Source organism: Mesitornis unicolor, unplaced genomic scaffold (genome assembly GCF_000695765.1).
Source record: "Mesitornis unicolor isolate BGI_N332 unplaced genomic scaffold, ASM69576v1 scaffold36864, whole genome shotgun sequence".
NCBI classification, from domain to species: domain Eukaryota; kingdom Metazoa; phylum Chordata; class Aves; order Mesitornithiformes; family Mesitornithidae; genus Mesitornis; species Mesitornis unicolor.
This window is the reverse complement of record NW_010181448.1, coordinates 1,767-17,568: the sequence shown is the minus strand read 5'-3', so window position 1 is coordinate 17,568 and position 15,802 is coordinate 1,767. Positions and strand designations below refer to the sequence as shown.

Genomic DNA, 15,802 nt, shown 5'->3' with positions numbered 1-15,802 from the left:
ATTCCTGTCCTGAAAGAATGACAAGTTCACAGCTCTGGCTGTCTGAAGTCAGGAAGACAATTCACATGGTCAGGACGAAATGCAGAAACAAGTCACGATGGGAGACGTAAAGCTCCTGAAACGCAATCTCTTCTACTGACACAACGGAAGTGAATCTCTAACGGGAACGATCCTTTCAGAAGCTGCCTGTCTGGAAAGGAACACCATCTACAACAACACAGCAGCTCACTTTCGGGCCTTATGAGTCACAAGAACAAGTCAAACATTAGCACTTTTCCAAAACTGCAAGCAAAGCAAGGGGCCAAAGAAAATCCCAGCTTCTATTTGCTTGGAAATACAGAACATGAGAGTTCAGAGTGCTAAGAATTACAAACTCAAATTATGTAACAGAGTAAGGGGAAAAAACCAACCCTGAAATAAAATATACTCCATCCACAAAATAAGGTAAAAGAAATAAATGTTGCACACAGAATATATTGAATTTTTAAAGTTTCTCTTATCGCTGCAACTTTTATTGCTGTTTTCTTGAAATAGATATGTTTGAAAATAGCTCAAATACACTCTCACTAACCCACTGGCACTCTATTGCTAACTTCAGCTTAGCACACAAATATTATCAAGTGAAATTATCGAGCAGAGGCAGACAAGGAGCTCAGTAATTTACCTTTAAGGCACACCAGCTATGAAAGCAACAAACCCAACCTCTGCATACAACAGAACGCCAATACCAAAACAAACACAAACTGCAACCCACCCGTGAAGACTGAAGATACAACTGAATTAGACCAGGACAGCCACATGCAGTTGAACACTTACCTTATCTGTATCATTTGCACATACAGAATTACCTCACATTAAAAACTGGAAAGGGTTCACAAACTCTATCGAAATAAATTAAAATTTTACAAGCTACATTTTTTCTACATTACTGGCAAGTCTTCCACACTGAGGAAAACCTAAAAACCAGTGCAACCAAGCGTGCAGCTTTTTAACCTGCCACCGTAATCTCAGGTTTGAGCTCACCAGGAAATATCGCGATACAGGACGACCTTTTCAACACAGTAGATACACACCAAAGACTCTAAATAAAGGTTTTATTTTAGAAGCTGCATGAAGTTTTAAATTGTAAACAGCAGCTAAAATTTTGACTTTGTTTTTACAGAAAAAAAGAACATTTGAGTAAACTATACGTGCCATACAAATGAGAGGGTACGAAGGTGAATGTGTGAGATGCTGATTTTAATGTAAAACAACAAAGAACGGGTTGCAAATGTGTGCAGAACAGGGAACAGAATTTCAAAGACTTCTAAACTAAGCTGAAAAATGAGCTTTCCTCTCGTATTCTCCCATGTTGCTACCTGTCCACTCGTGTTCTAAATGGCCACTACTTCTGTGTGCCATCAAGGGAGGAATTCTCTCATGTTTTTCACTACAAACCAGAGAGGAAGACCAGGACACAAAACCCCACCCAAACTACCCTCCAAAAGACCACCACACTTAGAGCTTTTTATTCACCTGAATCCAAACACCCAGGACCAGCTTCAGCACGCCCCTCCCAGGCACAGCGCCCAGCAAGGCGCACATCTCTTGCTCAGCAAGAAAGAGCAACCGGACCTCAATGGGAGCTGGTTCTTGTCAAAACCTAAATCCAGTTAAAGGTGCTCCTTCTGCACCTCTCCTGGGAGTGACTTTGTAAGAAAACATTTTTATAATGACAAACAAAAGCCCTCTCACCCTCACGAAGTTTACTACTGCCATTATTTTCTTACACTCTCTCCTTCGAAACCTCTCCATTTGTTTTTTGTCCCAGGGTCAGAAGTCATTACAGTTGTGAAGGACTGTAAAGCAAAGAACCGTCCGTGGTCTGTTTTTTGTACTCTTCTGCTACGTGAAGGAGCCACTTAACCCCCTGAAGTGCTGAAAGTGAAGGGCAAGCAGGGAGGAGCTGTGCAGGACTTGCATCAACTTGCCCACCTTTTGTCTCAACACCTCGCTTTTGCAATTACGGAGAGAAAGGAAAGCTGGGCTAGGTCAGAGACATAACCACAGATGAAACAACACAGAGAGATTCTCTTCCACAACATGTTTTAACAGCATAACGTACCAAATTATACTCAAATTTCTTAGTACATTGAGCACAATGGTAAAATAAAATTTACTTAGAAGTTAAGGAAAGTAGCTTACTCAGAGTGTGAAGGCTCCTAGAACAACATGCTGCAACTGCTCACTGCCTCGGTCAGTACCAGGAAATAATTCCATGATAATGCTGGCAATCTCCTTTCTAATTTGTTTTCGTTTTTAAAAACCCTGTGTATCTGCACTGCTCAGTCATGGCAGAACAGTGAAGTATTGTGGAGGATGACAGACATGAAAAAATATGACTTGATTCCCTATTAACGGGGAAACACTGATCATGAAAAAGCTTTAAATCAAAACAGGTTGCATATTCAGAATGGGCAGTATGGAGCGTGGAAGTTCTCTATTTACAATAATTTTATTTAATAGAAGCAGTTAAGCTTAAAAGTTTACTCAATCTCTGAACATGGCTTCTTTTTATTTCCCATAGTATACTCTGTTAGGTATCGAGGAAATCAAAATGCTTTCAATGTTTGCAATTTCAGTGTGACAAAAAAAAAATCAGCTCTCGACATATTAAAACATACTGACAGAGATTGGGAAAAGTGATTTGTTTTGAACATCAACAGCTAGGAATCTCTAATATAATTAAAACCAGTACCAACTGCACAGCTTATTTCCATTTAAATTAAAGGAGGGCACACTTTTTCCGCTTCAATTCAAACCAACTTAAATATTTTTGTGTCAGCTTCACTGAACTACTTTAACAGCTTCCTATGTCAGAATAGCCAATATAGGAAAGTACTTTAGCATCTATGCTAAAGGTCTAATGAAACCATGTCTGTTGGATCTAGTTTTCTCAATTAAATATTTCTGAACAAAATCCTCCCCGACAACGGAAGAAGAAAACGAGATGCCTACAGAACAGGGATTATCAAAAAAAAGGGGATGCTTTGAAAACCGAGGTCACAAGTTAGAGGATGCTACTGGGGACCAAGAGGAGTCCATTTCAGGCAAAGGAAAAAACTTAAAAGCAAACAAAAAACCCAAAACAAATGCAAACTGGTTTTCCCTAGAAGTCTCCTAAAACATTTCTGTAAAAAGAACATAGCATTCAACAGTTTCACAGGAATAACCATTTAAAAACTACAACAAAACAGCAGGGAGCATAAACGTTTGGTAGAGACCAAGCAGAAAATGTTGCAAGACAGGTCTCTAGAAACACAAGCATAGCAATAAAATTATTCATTACTATTACTATTTATTATTTATCTCAACTGAGTCTGGCTATCAGCAGAAGAGGCAGGACTAGACTCAGTGTAAAGCTCAAGGTGAGAAATTCTTCTCTTTCACGGAGTTTAAGCCAACAGAAGCTGCCACCAACTTAGGGCAGAGAGAGCCTGGCGAGAGACGGCTGCGTGCTGCCAAGGACGTCCTCAAGCATGAGCACCTTCACACTTCTGCCCACAGCCAATGCTGGGTCAACGCTTCCGAAAATCCCCAGAAATCAGCTGAAGCCTGTACACATTTGCAATTAACTACACCGAGCCAAAAAGCCCAGCGGGCTGGCACCAGAAAACTTGTGTCGCCTCTGGAGTTGCTCAGATTTCATACCGCCACACCACTGCAGTCAAAGAATCCTCCCCCAGATGATACAAATAGGAGCTACAACATAGACACATCAAAAGAAATTTGCCTATCTTTTTAAAAAAAGACTGTACTTACGAAATTCAAAGACAGTAAAGCACATCTCATTTTGTCACTCATGTGTTCCTTAAATTAATTCACCTGCCTTCCCTGTGACAACTCGTATTCTGGACCAGCTGGTTGCTGCTTTTAAGACTTGTAAGAACCAAAGTTCCTGCTACAATAAAATTTGCACATCAAGCTGAGCAATACCTGGGCCTCATGAGCAGCTGCGACAAAGAAGAAAAACCGTGTACTGCATCTTCTCGCATTATTCCTTATCCTTCTGAAGCAGAAGATGATGTACTGCAAGCCATGGCACGTAGCAAGTCATAAAATGCACAACAGCGATGTTTTTCCAGTAAGTTTGCTTAAAATACTATTAAAGAAATTTCCTTGTATATGTGTGGTACTCAGTGAAAAAGACGGCACAGTGAAACTGTTGTTTTTACAACTGCTCTTAAGATCACCTTTAAGTAAGACCTATCGGTCAGAACTCTTTCTGAAACAATGTTTCAAACTGGAAGAACAGAAGCAAAATGCTCAGAACCAAAATATTTGTGATGTCTTCTTGAACGCTAAGGCCAATTTCTCTTTTCTTTGCAACATATAAACTAAAGCTAAATTGCAAAGTCGTGAATATCTCTTAAATGAGGCCTTCTCCTACCAGTCTATGAAACCAGTTCTGGTTTGCAATTCAGGATGCTATTGAACACGATACACACACACAGACGATCTGCTGCTAACACTGAAATTACCCACAAATACAGACTAACTCCTGAAGAGGATGAATGTAAAACATAGTAACATTTTCCCAATATATAAATTAAAATGGTGGCCTTCCCAGTAAGACATCAAGGGAGTAAAAAAAACCCAAGTAAAGTGCAAACACACCAAATAACCCACACAGAAAAAAAACCTGTTGTATTTATGAAAGAAAAATCAATCTCTACTACACATCACAGTCTTCAAAAACATAAGACTTGTCTGCTGCTTCTGGCCTAAAGCTACATTTCCAGTTTCATTTATCAAGCTTACTCAAATCACCATAAGAATTCTCAGTCTCATCATCCTCGAAACCCGCTCACTTGTGTGTATGAGCCTTAGGAGTTCCCAAATGTAACCCACCCAACCCCTGAAGACAGACGCTGTCTTGGAAATCTGCGCATTGAGGAACTTGTGCACATTTTTTAACCTGATAATGAACACAGAAAACACCACCTCTCCAGATGTAGGAGGCTGTTAGGTGGACAAAGTGCTGGAAATTAGTTTGATCTCTCTATATATGTAGCATTAACATGACAGCTAAAAGAATTTGTAACACCTGACTGCACAACGCATACAGACACCTGGACAAAAGCCACACGAACTCCTAATGTACTTCAGATTCTTCAGCTTCACAGAATCACAGAACGTTAGGGATTGGAAGGGACCTCAAAAGCTCATCCAGTCCAATCCCCCTGCCGGAGCAGGAACACCCAGATGAGGTTACACAGGAAGGCATCCAGGTGGGTTTTGAATGTCTCCAGAGAAGGAGACTCCACAACCTCTCTGGGCAGCCTGGTCCAGTGCTCTGTCACCCTCACTGAGAAGAAGTTTCTTCTCAAATGTAAGTGGAACCTCCTGTGTTCCAGTTTGTGTCCGTTACCCCTTATCCTATCATTGTTTGTCACTGAGAAGAGCCTGGCTCCATCCTCGTGACACTCACCCTTTAAATATTTATAAACACTAATGAGGTCTCCCCTCAGTCTCCTCTTCTGCAAACTAAAGAGACCCAGCTCCCTCAGCCGCTCCTCATAAGGGAGATGCTCCACTCCCCTGATCATCTTTGTAGCCCTTCAAAACCATACCAGTGGTTAACATCTTTCTAAGTTCTGCTTCTCCTTCAGTAATAACACTTCTCTAACACTTTACAAGGTGTTGGTTTGAGAGACAATGGTAAGTTTGAAGCCACTCAAAAATCCAGACTTTAGGTAACAGTGTTAGATCAAGCAGATGAGCATCACCAGGGCCAGTCCCACAGCGAGCCCGCTTGCACTTTCCTCGTGTTTGAGAGTCTGCTTGCAACTGCAATAATTTTGCCTCTACTGCAGAAAATGATGCTTCCCACTCCTTCCTCTCTCCCCGTCACTGTTTCTGCAGTTCACAATTCCACAAAACTAAGCGGAGAACTAAATCAGAAACCCGCATTCCCAAGAAACATCCCGGACATCCCTCTCTTTTTTAGGGGCAAAAAGTTTCTCTGCACCTGAATGAGTTTCTCAGTTCAGTTCACAGCACAAAAGGTTGCATTAACACAGAGTGGAAGAATAGGAGCTGTTTTCCATAAGCTTTTTCTTCCTTGAAATGAATTCTACTTCAAGCATACATTGAACTACAGCTTTAACAGTCTATAGTGTGAGCTGCTGTTTTCAGATGGGGTCTGCTTTCCGTTCTCTCTGTAATTGGGCATCACTTCTTCCAGACACTAAACTTGCACAATATTACCAGTCCTCTCACATCACTAGAGATCTTCAATGGTACCAAGACATCTGCTTGCAAATAATTATTTAGATTACTCAACCACACTTATTCTGCAATAACATTACAAAAATAGTATCTATTTTAATTACTTTAGTCAACTAGTTTCACCTTGATATCTATAGGATTACTCCTGTAAGCTGACCCAGCCAGAAGCTTCCCTCCTATGCTTGCCATCTGTTAACTACTTCTTACAAAAACATTTCTCTTTTGGCACATTTTAAAGATAATTATTGCAGTCATTTAATAAGTGTGCAATTACCTCGGGAAAAATTATATTCTTAAATTATAACAATCATTACAACAGCAAGCACTTCATTTTGAAGAGGAAAACGTACACAAAGAATTGGACAGCCTAATTATTTGACAAGTGACAAAGGTTGAGAGAGACTTAAAGGCATTAGTGATAGCAAAAAAGATTCAAATGAAGAAGAATGATGAAACAATTTCACTGTACCCAACAGACAGGGTAATTAGTAACAAACTCATCAAGTCTTTAAAACAGTAGAGCAGATACTCTGGTGCATTCCCCCTGTTCTTTAAAGCCCGGCAATTTTACTCCTTCCCTTAATGTACAGCTGCACTTTGAGAGGAAAAACAAGGCAGGGAAAAAATGGATAAATTAAAAATGATAATAAATACTCATCAGTAAATGTGGTGCAAACTAATCTCACACGTCTCACTTCACTTCCCCAACCTATGCAATTTGCAATTTTAAAAAGAAATAAAGTTAATAAAATGCTGATATCAAACTTTGATAAAACATATACAAAAGGAAATGCTTCATACACATTCAACTACAAACAAAGCTATCAAAATACTGCTACCTTCAATGACGAATACATCATGGGCAAAGAGCCATAGATCAGTAATGAAACATTATTTACAGCTCTGGTTTAAAGGACTCCGCACATTCCAGGACCAGCACTGCCCAAGCTCAGAGATGTCGCCCGATTCCCTCCATGAACTCTGTGTTTGTCACAGCCTCACCACTTTCACTCCCCACTATCTGGGGAGGCCTTTCTGAAAATAATAGAAAAAAGCAAAAAAGCTGGAAAAGATGGTACAAAGAAGGTCAGAGGAGGGATGACTTTCATCACTGGTACATACATGATAGACCTATTGGGCGCTGGGAGAGGAGAAGTGAATTCTGCCACCTCTCTGTGGTAGACACAATTTATTAAGCTCCTACAACCACAAAGAAGGGGAAAACTGATCTTTAAGCACAGAGAACTAAACCCGGAGCACAAAACTCCTAGAAATGTTTAAAAGGGAAGTTCAGACAAAGATTTACATTTGTTAATATAAGATGTCACCCACAAAAATAACCGTAATTAAAGAAATAAGAACAATATAACAATACAGTGGATACGCTTAATGGGAGCTATACCAGCGCTGTTACGCATTTTAGGGAAAAGTTCTAGGGCTCTCCTGGTTTGGTAGTTTGTTTTCTGGGGGTGTGGGATGAGGTTTTTTGCATTTCAAGATTACAAAATATGATTTTTAATGCTCCCAGCCCCAACCACAAATGCTTACTGGAACAGATTTCTAGATTCCAGTTTTCAGACAAAGTTTGATAGGTTTATTTTATTACACTCAGTTCCACTGAAAACTGTCATTCACTGCTTCACAAGCTATATATATACACACACATATATATATACACACACACATCAGCATCATAGTTTTACAATCTTCTATTGTAACAACTCTCAGGAGCCATAACCTATAAACTTACTATGCAAATTAGCCAGTCTCTTCCACAAAGAATCTACATTTAGTGTGATCAGTTCATTACGTTAAAATATTTCTTATTACAGGATCATTTAAAGATAAACTATATAGAAAGTTAGAAATACACTGATAAATACTCTATCCTTGATTCTTATACATCTTCCTTAACTGCCTATATCAAGTAATTGGCTTGTTCTACCTCCCACAGCTAGCCAAGAAAACACATCACTGCTTACTATGTATTTCTCTCATAAAAACTTTATAGCGCAAGATTTCACACACAAGTAGAAGAGCAACCAGTGGCAAAGCAGGAGATTTATGAGTGGAACAATCCAAGAGATACTTGTCTGCAATGAATTTAGAGTTGATAGAAAAGGGAGGCATCTGCTAACGCAACCAGAGGGGAAAGGCCTGTGACTGTGCGGGACACGCGTCCCAGCAGCACACGAGCCTGGACTTTGGTCCATCGCTGGGGGGACACGCTCATGGATGAGGTTACGCCGGTCTGACCTATACGGATGTCCCTGGGTACGGCACCAACCAAACCACCTACAGCGTTCAGACTTTCTTTGGTTAACTTTCAACATAGGCAAGACAAATTCTCTCCTAAAAACGCAGTGTCACCTGTTGCTATAAAACAACAAACCAAAAAGTGAGATGTGAAATTCTGCAATTCACGAATACACTGAATCATCACGTTAGGTGCCAAACAAAAGGGAAAAGAAGATTCATCTAAGAATGACGACTTATCACCTTGCCCTACAGCACTCAGGACTATAAATGGAATATTATTTTCCAGTTTAATCTAAATTGCTCTGTTTTCATGTGTGTAGCCAGAGGAGATCAAAACACTTACTACAGAAGAACATCAACAGTGAGATAGCTGTAAACTTCTCTTCGGACAGTTTATACTTAAGATTATCTTTCCAGCTTCCTTTTTCTTCTAAACATGCAGAAGTGAATGGTGCAGCCTGTATTTTTGTCATCTTTTTTTCAACTTTATGAAAAGCAAATAGATTATTTAGCACTAGCAAACTCAAAGCAGTTTTAAGTAGAGTTATAAAGATCAGAAGTGTTACACTAGTCACAGCTGAGGCCACATGAATCTTCAGTGCATTTTTCCACTATACTTTCTGTTCTCAAACTAACTCTGATGAAAAATGCATGATGTAAAATTAAGAGGCACCATTTATTTACAATTGTAATCTAATTGCAGCAGGCATGGAAAGTACAACAGTGTGAGCCATTCTAGATGGTTTTTCATTCTGCAGTACTATCACACTGAAAAGATTGATATTAATTTTTAAATTAATTTCTATCAAGAGCATAGCGGTACAAGTCAAAATGTGATGGGTATGCTTGCTTTCAAATAATCAAACAAGTATTTAATGTTCTCCCTTAATTTTAAGTAACCTCAGCATCACTGTAGTTTACCTTTGGTTATCTAATGTTGGGGCCATTTCAATAGCTACAGTTCATAAAACAAAGTTTTCCTTTCTGAAAAAAAAATCTCAATCATTATCAGATTAAAAGTGATGAAAATAATTAAATCCACTGTCGTTTCCACAGGGGGAAAATGTAAAAAACAAAGTTTTAAAACTTAAGTTGCTTTGTTTTCACACCACAATGAAAACCAAACCCAAACCCCAAAAACCTTCAACCCTCTCTACAACTCTCAGAAATGTCCCTGTCTCCCCAGTTACAAAACAAAGCTCTAAAAGCGATGTCAGCAAGATCGAAACAAGCCAAGAGGTTCTGATGGACACAACAGAAAAGTCACAGCACCAGAAAGTTTTCCTAGACCTACTTTTCACCACCTGGCCTCTATCCCACATGCTCCTCACAAGTTATACCAACCTCTGGATGTCTCACCACCCCCCCTTTTCCTGGATTCCTCTTTCTCTTCACCTTTCACCCCAAGCGTGCACAGAGAGACCAACAGCCCCAGCGCCCGGCGGCTCCAGGTGCTGCTGCTCTGCATCCTGGCTGGGCACGCTGCTCCCACCACACAGTTACCAACAGGATCGCGCTGCACTGCTAGCTACCATATGCACTGTGTGTCTTTAGGTTACAGAGACAACTGACAAGGGTAGCCACTTGGGCTGTGGCCTTTTCTTCCCCCTCCCCGACCCAAGAAATAAAGAAAAGTTTATCAAGACCAACAGAATGCATCTACCACATCACTGAGCCAATCAAGCCAGCCATATAGACCTCCTGTGAAAATCACACCTCAGCTTTGCCAAGAGTTTCACCAGCAGGAACTGAACATCACACGCTCCATAAACATAAGCAGAAGCTGTAATGGAGAAGCCATCTACTGAACCAAGACCAAAGATTACATGTGTTAAACCCCTACTGCTACACTGATGACACAAAATTAAAGGTGAAAAAAAGGCATTACGTTGCCTTCTTCACAGGCCTGTGTCCTGCAAACCAAGTAGAAGCAAGGCCGTAATTAAGTTCCTTTCCTTCCCAATAACTGTGTTTCTCCCCAGTAAGACAACATTCTATATTCTCAGGTAGAGAATATTGGTAGCAAGAATACAGAGAAGTAATACAGTCACTACAACCTTTTTAAAGCTGTTAGCATGTATATATTTGGTGTTAGAGTTGCCTCTATTTTGAAATGCACACATTAAAGAACTGGAAAACATTTATAATCCCTCTTCTTTCCCAAATTAAAGCTAAATTCCTATTAGAATTTAAAACAGGACCTTGAAATAAAAATACCTACTTCCAGTGTTCACGCGTACATGGATTTCAACAGAGATTCTCACAGTTTTGGAAACCCGAGAAAACCACCAATGGCAGCCGAATACGTGCACTTCTCATACAGAAGCTGCAGCTGCTTCTGCCAGACCATCTAATCGAAGAAGTTTGAGTAATTCCTGCTAAATCAAATTTGGGCTGGTAGCTACCAAGCAGTGCCAAACCGTGACAATATTAAGGCATTAACATATAGGTAATGCAGTCACTGATACCACTCTTCAAGCATTAACAAGGAAAGCCACTAAACCAGCCTCCAAAACCACAGCAATGGCTTTAAAGATGGACAAATTTTAAAAAACTGAAAGAATAATTATTTGTGCCTTTGGCTATTAAGTCCCTTCTGTAGTCAAGATAATTGTCTTTCGATTTAAATATTTCTTGAGCTGAAAAATCTGCAAGAATTTCACATATGCTAAGGTTTCTGGTAGCTGTTAATAGAAACATGATTTTGCTGGTTAGGGTTGTGAAAAAATCCCAAACTGTACTTGCCCTATTTCATTTGCTTTTGAAAAGCTTAGCTACTCTCATAAGAGACCAAAGCAATCCAGAAGCAAGTCTGTATTTCAGTTTATTGACAGTTACACACTTCCTATAAAAGAGAAGATGATGATGTAGATGAAGATAAAGGTCAGCGTTACCCAAAAGAGGCAGACTTTATCTCAATTAAAACTATGTGAAAATTCACTACACTGAGTATGTTACAAGAAAACACTCATAAAAACAGGCTGAAAGATTGCTTTCCAAAACTCTTCAGTGCTCACGCAGTTTTACTTTCTCTCAAATAACCTACAGAATAGGTCTGCAGAGGCTATTCCTCTAGTACACCATGAGAAAGAAGATAGAGTTTTCATGCTATCTCATCCTTGATGCAGAGGGCTTTAACACTTGCAGTAGATGCGCATGTTACACAAACAACTGCACAGTGTTTTTGTTTTAGCCAAAAGCAACAAAATCAAACATAGGCATAGCCTTTTATATATTGCTATTATTACTAACTGCATCAAAACCAACAAGGAAGTCTGTGTTTTTAGCCAATGAGCACAAAGATACCGAGCAAAGGACCAAGCAACAGCAAAAACAGTGCAGTTCTTGCAAGACATCAGCCACGCAAGGCTTATTAAAACTCTTTAAAATATGTTGCTATGAGTACTTTAAAAGACAAGAAGCCATTATATTGGCACCAAAACCATAAAACCACCATATTTTTTTCTACTGTACTTAGGAAATGTAAACAGCAGAAGGATCAGCACTATTTTCTCTGAATATGTATTTCAGATCATATAAATTTTGTTTTCCACAACAGTAAGAAAACAACAGGAGAGAGCAAGGTCTGCATCAACAGGTTTGTTTTATTTCCCCTAAACTTCTTCAGGGTCAGATAAAAACAGCTCAGAGTCTTCAGTTACCATGCCCTGGCACAAGCACCAGTCACTACTGTTCACTTCACCAGATCAACCAAATCAACCAGCTCAAGCCGCTGCCCCCCCAAATCCCTACATACCTGTCCCTGTAAGGTTACCCGACTCCTGTCTTGCAGATGCTGATTAGAAACTGAAGAATGCCAAGGATGGATCTGACTTTGAGACTGTGTCCGAACAAGCTCAGATGATGGCGGGGTTATATGGTGCTCTAGGTCATGCTCCAAAACATGGCTTGTGCTATCCTGAACAAACGCAGAATCATCGAACTGTGGCAGAAGGTCTTCCTGAAGGAGGTCGTCCGGGTCAAGTCCTGTAAATGGTTCATTATGAGCGTCGACTTGATGAAGTAAGTTCTCATCTAAAGATGTAAAACCGTTGCTTTCAATAGGGTCACTGAAATGGCTTATCTGAGAAGCAGAACTAGCAGAAGCTGGAAAACTAATGTTGACCGGAGAGAGTTTTGAACTACTAAAGTTGCCCTGAGGATGCGCAGAATGCAACATTTGAAAACTATTTGAATTCAAAGGTGTACTAGGATTCAACATGTGCTCAGTTGTTTCTTGCTTGGTCCCTGTTTGAGATGTAAAGGCATCGCTTCCAGTGAAGTCAGAGATAGAGTGTGTCTGCTGGCTAGTAGACTGAAGAAGGCTGGTAGGAGAAATGTGGTTATTCGAGTAAGAATAAGGAGATGAAAATTGTTGGCTATTACTGACAGAACACGGAGTAATAGTTGGAGACTGTCCATCAAAGTTTCCTTCTTGATTCCCACAAAAATGCATCGAAGCACTTGCCGTTTGAGAAAACTGTTGAACGGACAGAGGCTGCTGTGAAGTTGATGGATTAGAAACCGGAGGTGGGTGGTTAACACTGACTCTGTGAGAAGTAGATACGTTAACTTCCATGAAGTCTTTTGGCTGACTCAGAGCATCTTGCCCCGTGTTGTTTCTGCTTTGTTGAGACCGCAGCGAGGCACACTGATGCTGCGGTTCATTAGCCTGAAATAAGGCAAAGTCATGGTGTGCTACAAAGCTTTTGTTTTGCTGCATAGACCGAGAATGTCCTTGGTGAAAGGGTGACCCATTTTGATTCGAAACAGTTGTGGCAGTTTGATGACCCCACATAGGGCTACCATCGGCCACATCTGGAAACATCCCATTAGAGTGGTTCTGCGGATGAATTGGTGAACAATTGAATTGTGAGTGTGGTGATAAGACGCTGTCAGCTGAGCTATTAAATGACTGATTTACCGAGTGAAGTTTCAGTGAATCATACTGATTCAGCTGATCAAACTCACTCATCTTTTGTTGATTTTGAGCATCTTGCACATGGTTCAATGAGTCTATGTGCAAAGGTTCAAATTCTGCACCCAAATTCAATTCATCAACAAGTGAAACAGGTCCAGGTTGAACAAAGGCATCGTCTGACAAACCTTCTAAGGTCTCACTAAAAAGATTGGCATCATCAAAAAAATCCATCATAGGATCAGTCATCTTGATAGGTCTGTACTGCTGTTTCTCTCAACTCCAAATGGAGCCAATTTTGGCTCTCCACAGTGAACAGAAACAAATGACATCCAGCAGTCACCACCGTATCCAAGGCATGCCAATATCCATTAGTGCTTCTGACGAAACATTCATCTTAAAGTGTTAAAGCATCCTGTGCAAGGGAATGGAAAAAACACAAAGAGAAAAGTTACTTTCATGACTCTCCTCATCACTCCTTCCCAACACTTTTATGGGCTTCAGATATAACTTATATGGACTTTTTGTTCATAACTTTACCTTTTAGTTAAAACACATATTCAATTTATTTTTTTATTATCATCAACACTATGTAGCATTTATCTTTTTTTGCCTTACATGATCAAAGTAAACACAGGAAAAAAATACCTTTGGTTCAAGAACAGAGTTTACACACTTAACTAGTCTTGAAGCACAAGTTGTCTTTCTTTTTAATTTATTCATAATATCACTGAATGATCACCAATGAATCAAGAGTTTGCAGTCAGGGATTTCACGCAAGGGAAGCTAAAAAGGATGGTAAGTTTGACTTTAGGCTAAAACCTTACACATTCATAGTGTAATTAAACAGAATGGGAAATGAATGAAGATGTGTCTCTGATAACTTACCTCCCCAGATAACCAGTAAACCTCTAGAATACAGGAAAAATAACTAAATTAGCATCTTCATGGAATAACTATTCCTTTATCTCGTCAACACATGTATCTAATTTTATAAAGAAAAAAGGAAAGAAAACAGCCATGGCCTTTAACTCCTAACCCTATTTCTAAAGCTCACCATCATGCTCTCCTTCACTTCAATTGCAATTCTTCATTAATGGATTCTCCTAAGAATAAAATGTGTACAGGATCCTTCCAGAAATGGACAACCTGGAAATCAGAAGTATTCTCTTATGGACAAGGTTCATGTTGAACTATTAAGTACAAAGTAGTCTTTGACTTGCTGATGAAAACCTGTTTATATTCCTAGTTCACTCAAAAAGCCTAACCTAAATAAACCTTGTTGAGAGTTTGAGCATATAAAACTTCTGGTCTATGCATTCTGGATAGGCAGATCCTGTATCACACTGAAAGACACCAACTGGTGACATCTGTAAGGTAAGGACTGGTGTGAGTGTTAATCACTATGAGTACAGAGAACAAGCAAGGACATGGCAAGGTCGCCACGGATTCCAGATGACACAGGTACAACTTACTGCTTAAAGTTAGGACTTCCTGAATTCCAAAGTTAAAGGAAGCACTAACATAAATCAGGCTTCATTACCTTCTAATACTGATTGAGTTGTCTGCTTATGATTAAAAGCAACAGAATGAGGACTTTCCTAGCATCAAACATCTTCACAACAGATGATCAATCAGCATCAGGATCCAGGCAGATGACGTGGAATGGTTTTAGATTTCTGTACCATTCGTAATATAAACATCTCTCATTTCAGGATATTTCAACTCAAAAGCTAAGTCAGGGTAGAACTATTTTAAAAGAAGACAACCAAATCAGATTAAGTACAAGAAAAGAATATAGGGGAGACAGAACAAATGATCCAATTAAAGAAACTCCCATCTGGGGAAAGACAGATGGAAATCACGGTAGCCATGTGTAAAACATCATGTTCCAGGCTATCAAAGACTCTACTGTTAAAAAGTCAAATTCGAAGCCCATATCAATAAACGTTTACATCTTGAGATTGAGGATAAACAGCTCAGTAGACTGCACATGGCTCCTTGGTTATGCCCAGTGGTAAATTATATTTCACTGTGATTTGTAAGGAAGGTTTCTCAATTTGTGCTACCTTGAGAAATAGTAAAAAATAGATTTCTTCCATCTTTAGTGATATTGATACAATAGGATGTAGGGTTTTTTTAACGTAAGTGACATACGGGCCAGCTACTCCATAGTAATTAACTACTCTACATGCTCTTGAGTTTAACTGCACATGTTAGTCTAGAACTATCAAACAGGACTAAAACAATCCCATATTAAAAAAACACAAGACAATCTCTTACTGTGTACTGTTACAGTAAATAAATGGGAAAAAGCATGCATAAGAGCTGGCATCACTGCAGTTGTGACCATTA

At 39.6% G+C, this 15,802-nt stretch overlaps 1 protein-coding gene across 1 annotated transcript in view; it reads right to left on the bottom strand.

Annotated features, from left to right (window-relative positions):
* The window catches only part of CHD9 (chromodomain helicase DNA binding protein 9), a gene marked incomplete at its 3' end in the record, with an annotated part of 71,161 nt that extends 57,465 nt beyond the window's left edge, over nucleotides 1-13,696 (bottom strand). The window contains exon 1 of the mRNA XM_010183438.1: nucleotides 12,287-13,696. Within this exon, the coding sequence (XP_010181740.1) occupies nucleotides 12,287-13,696 (1,410 nt within the window). The remainder of the gene's footprint in view (nucleotides 1-12,286) is intronic.
* Between the last annotated feature and the right edge of the window lie 2,106 nt (nucleotides 13,697-15,802).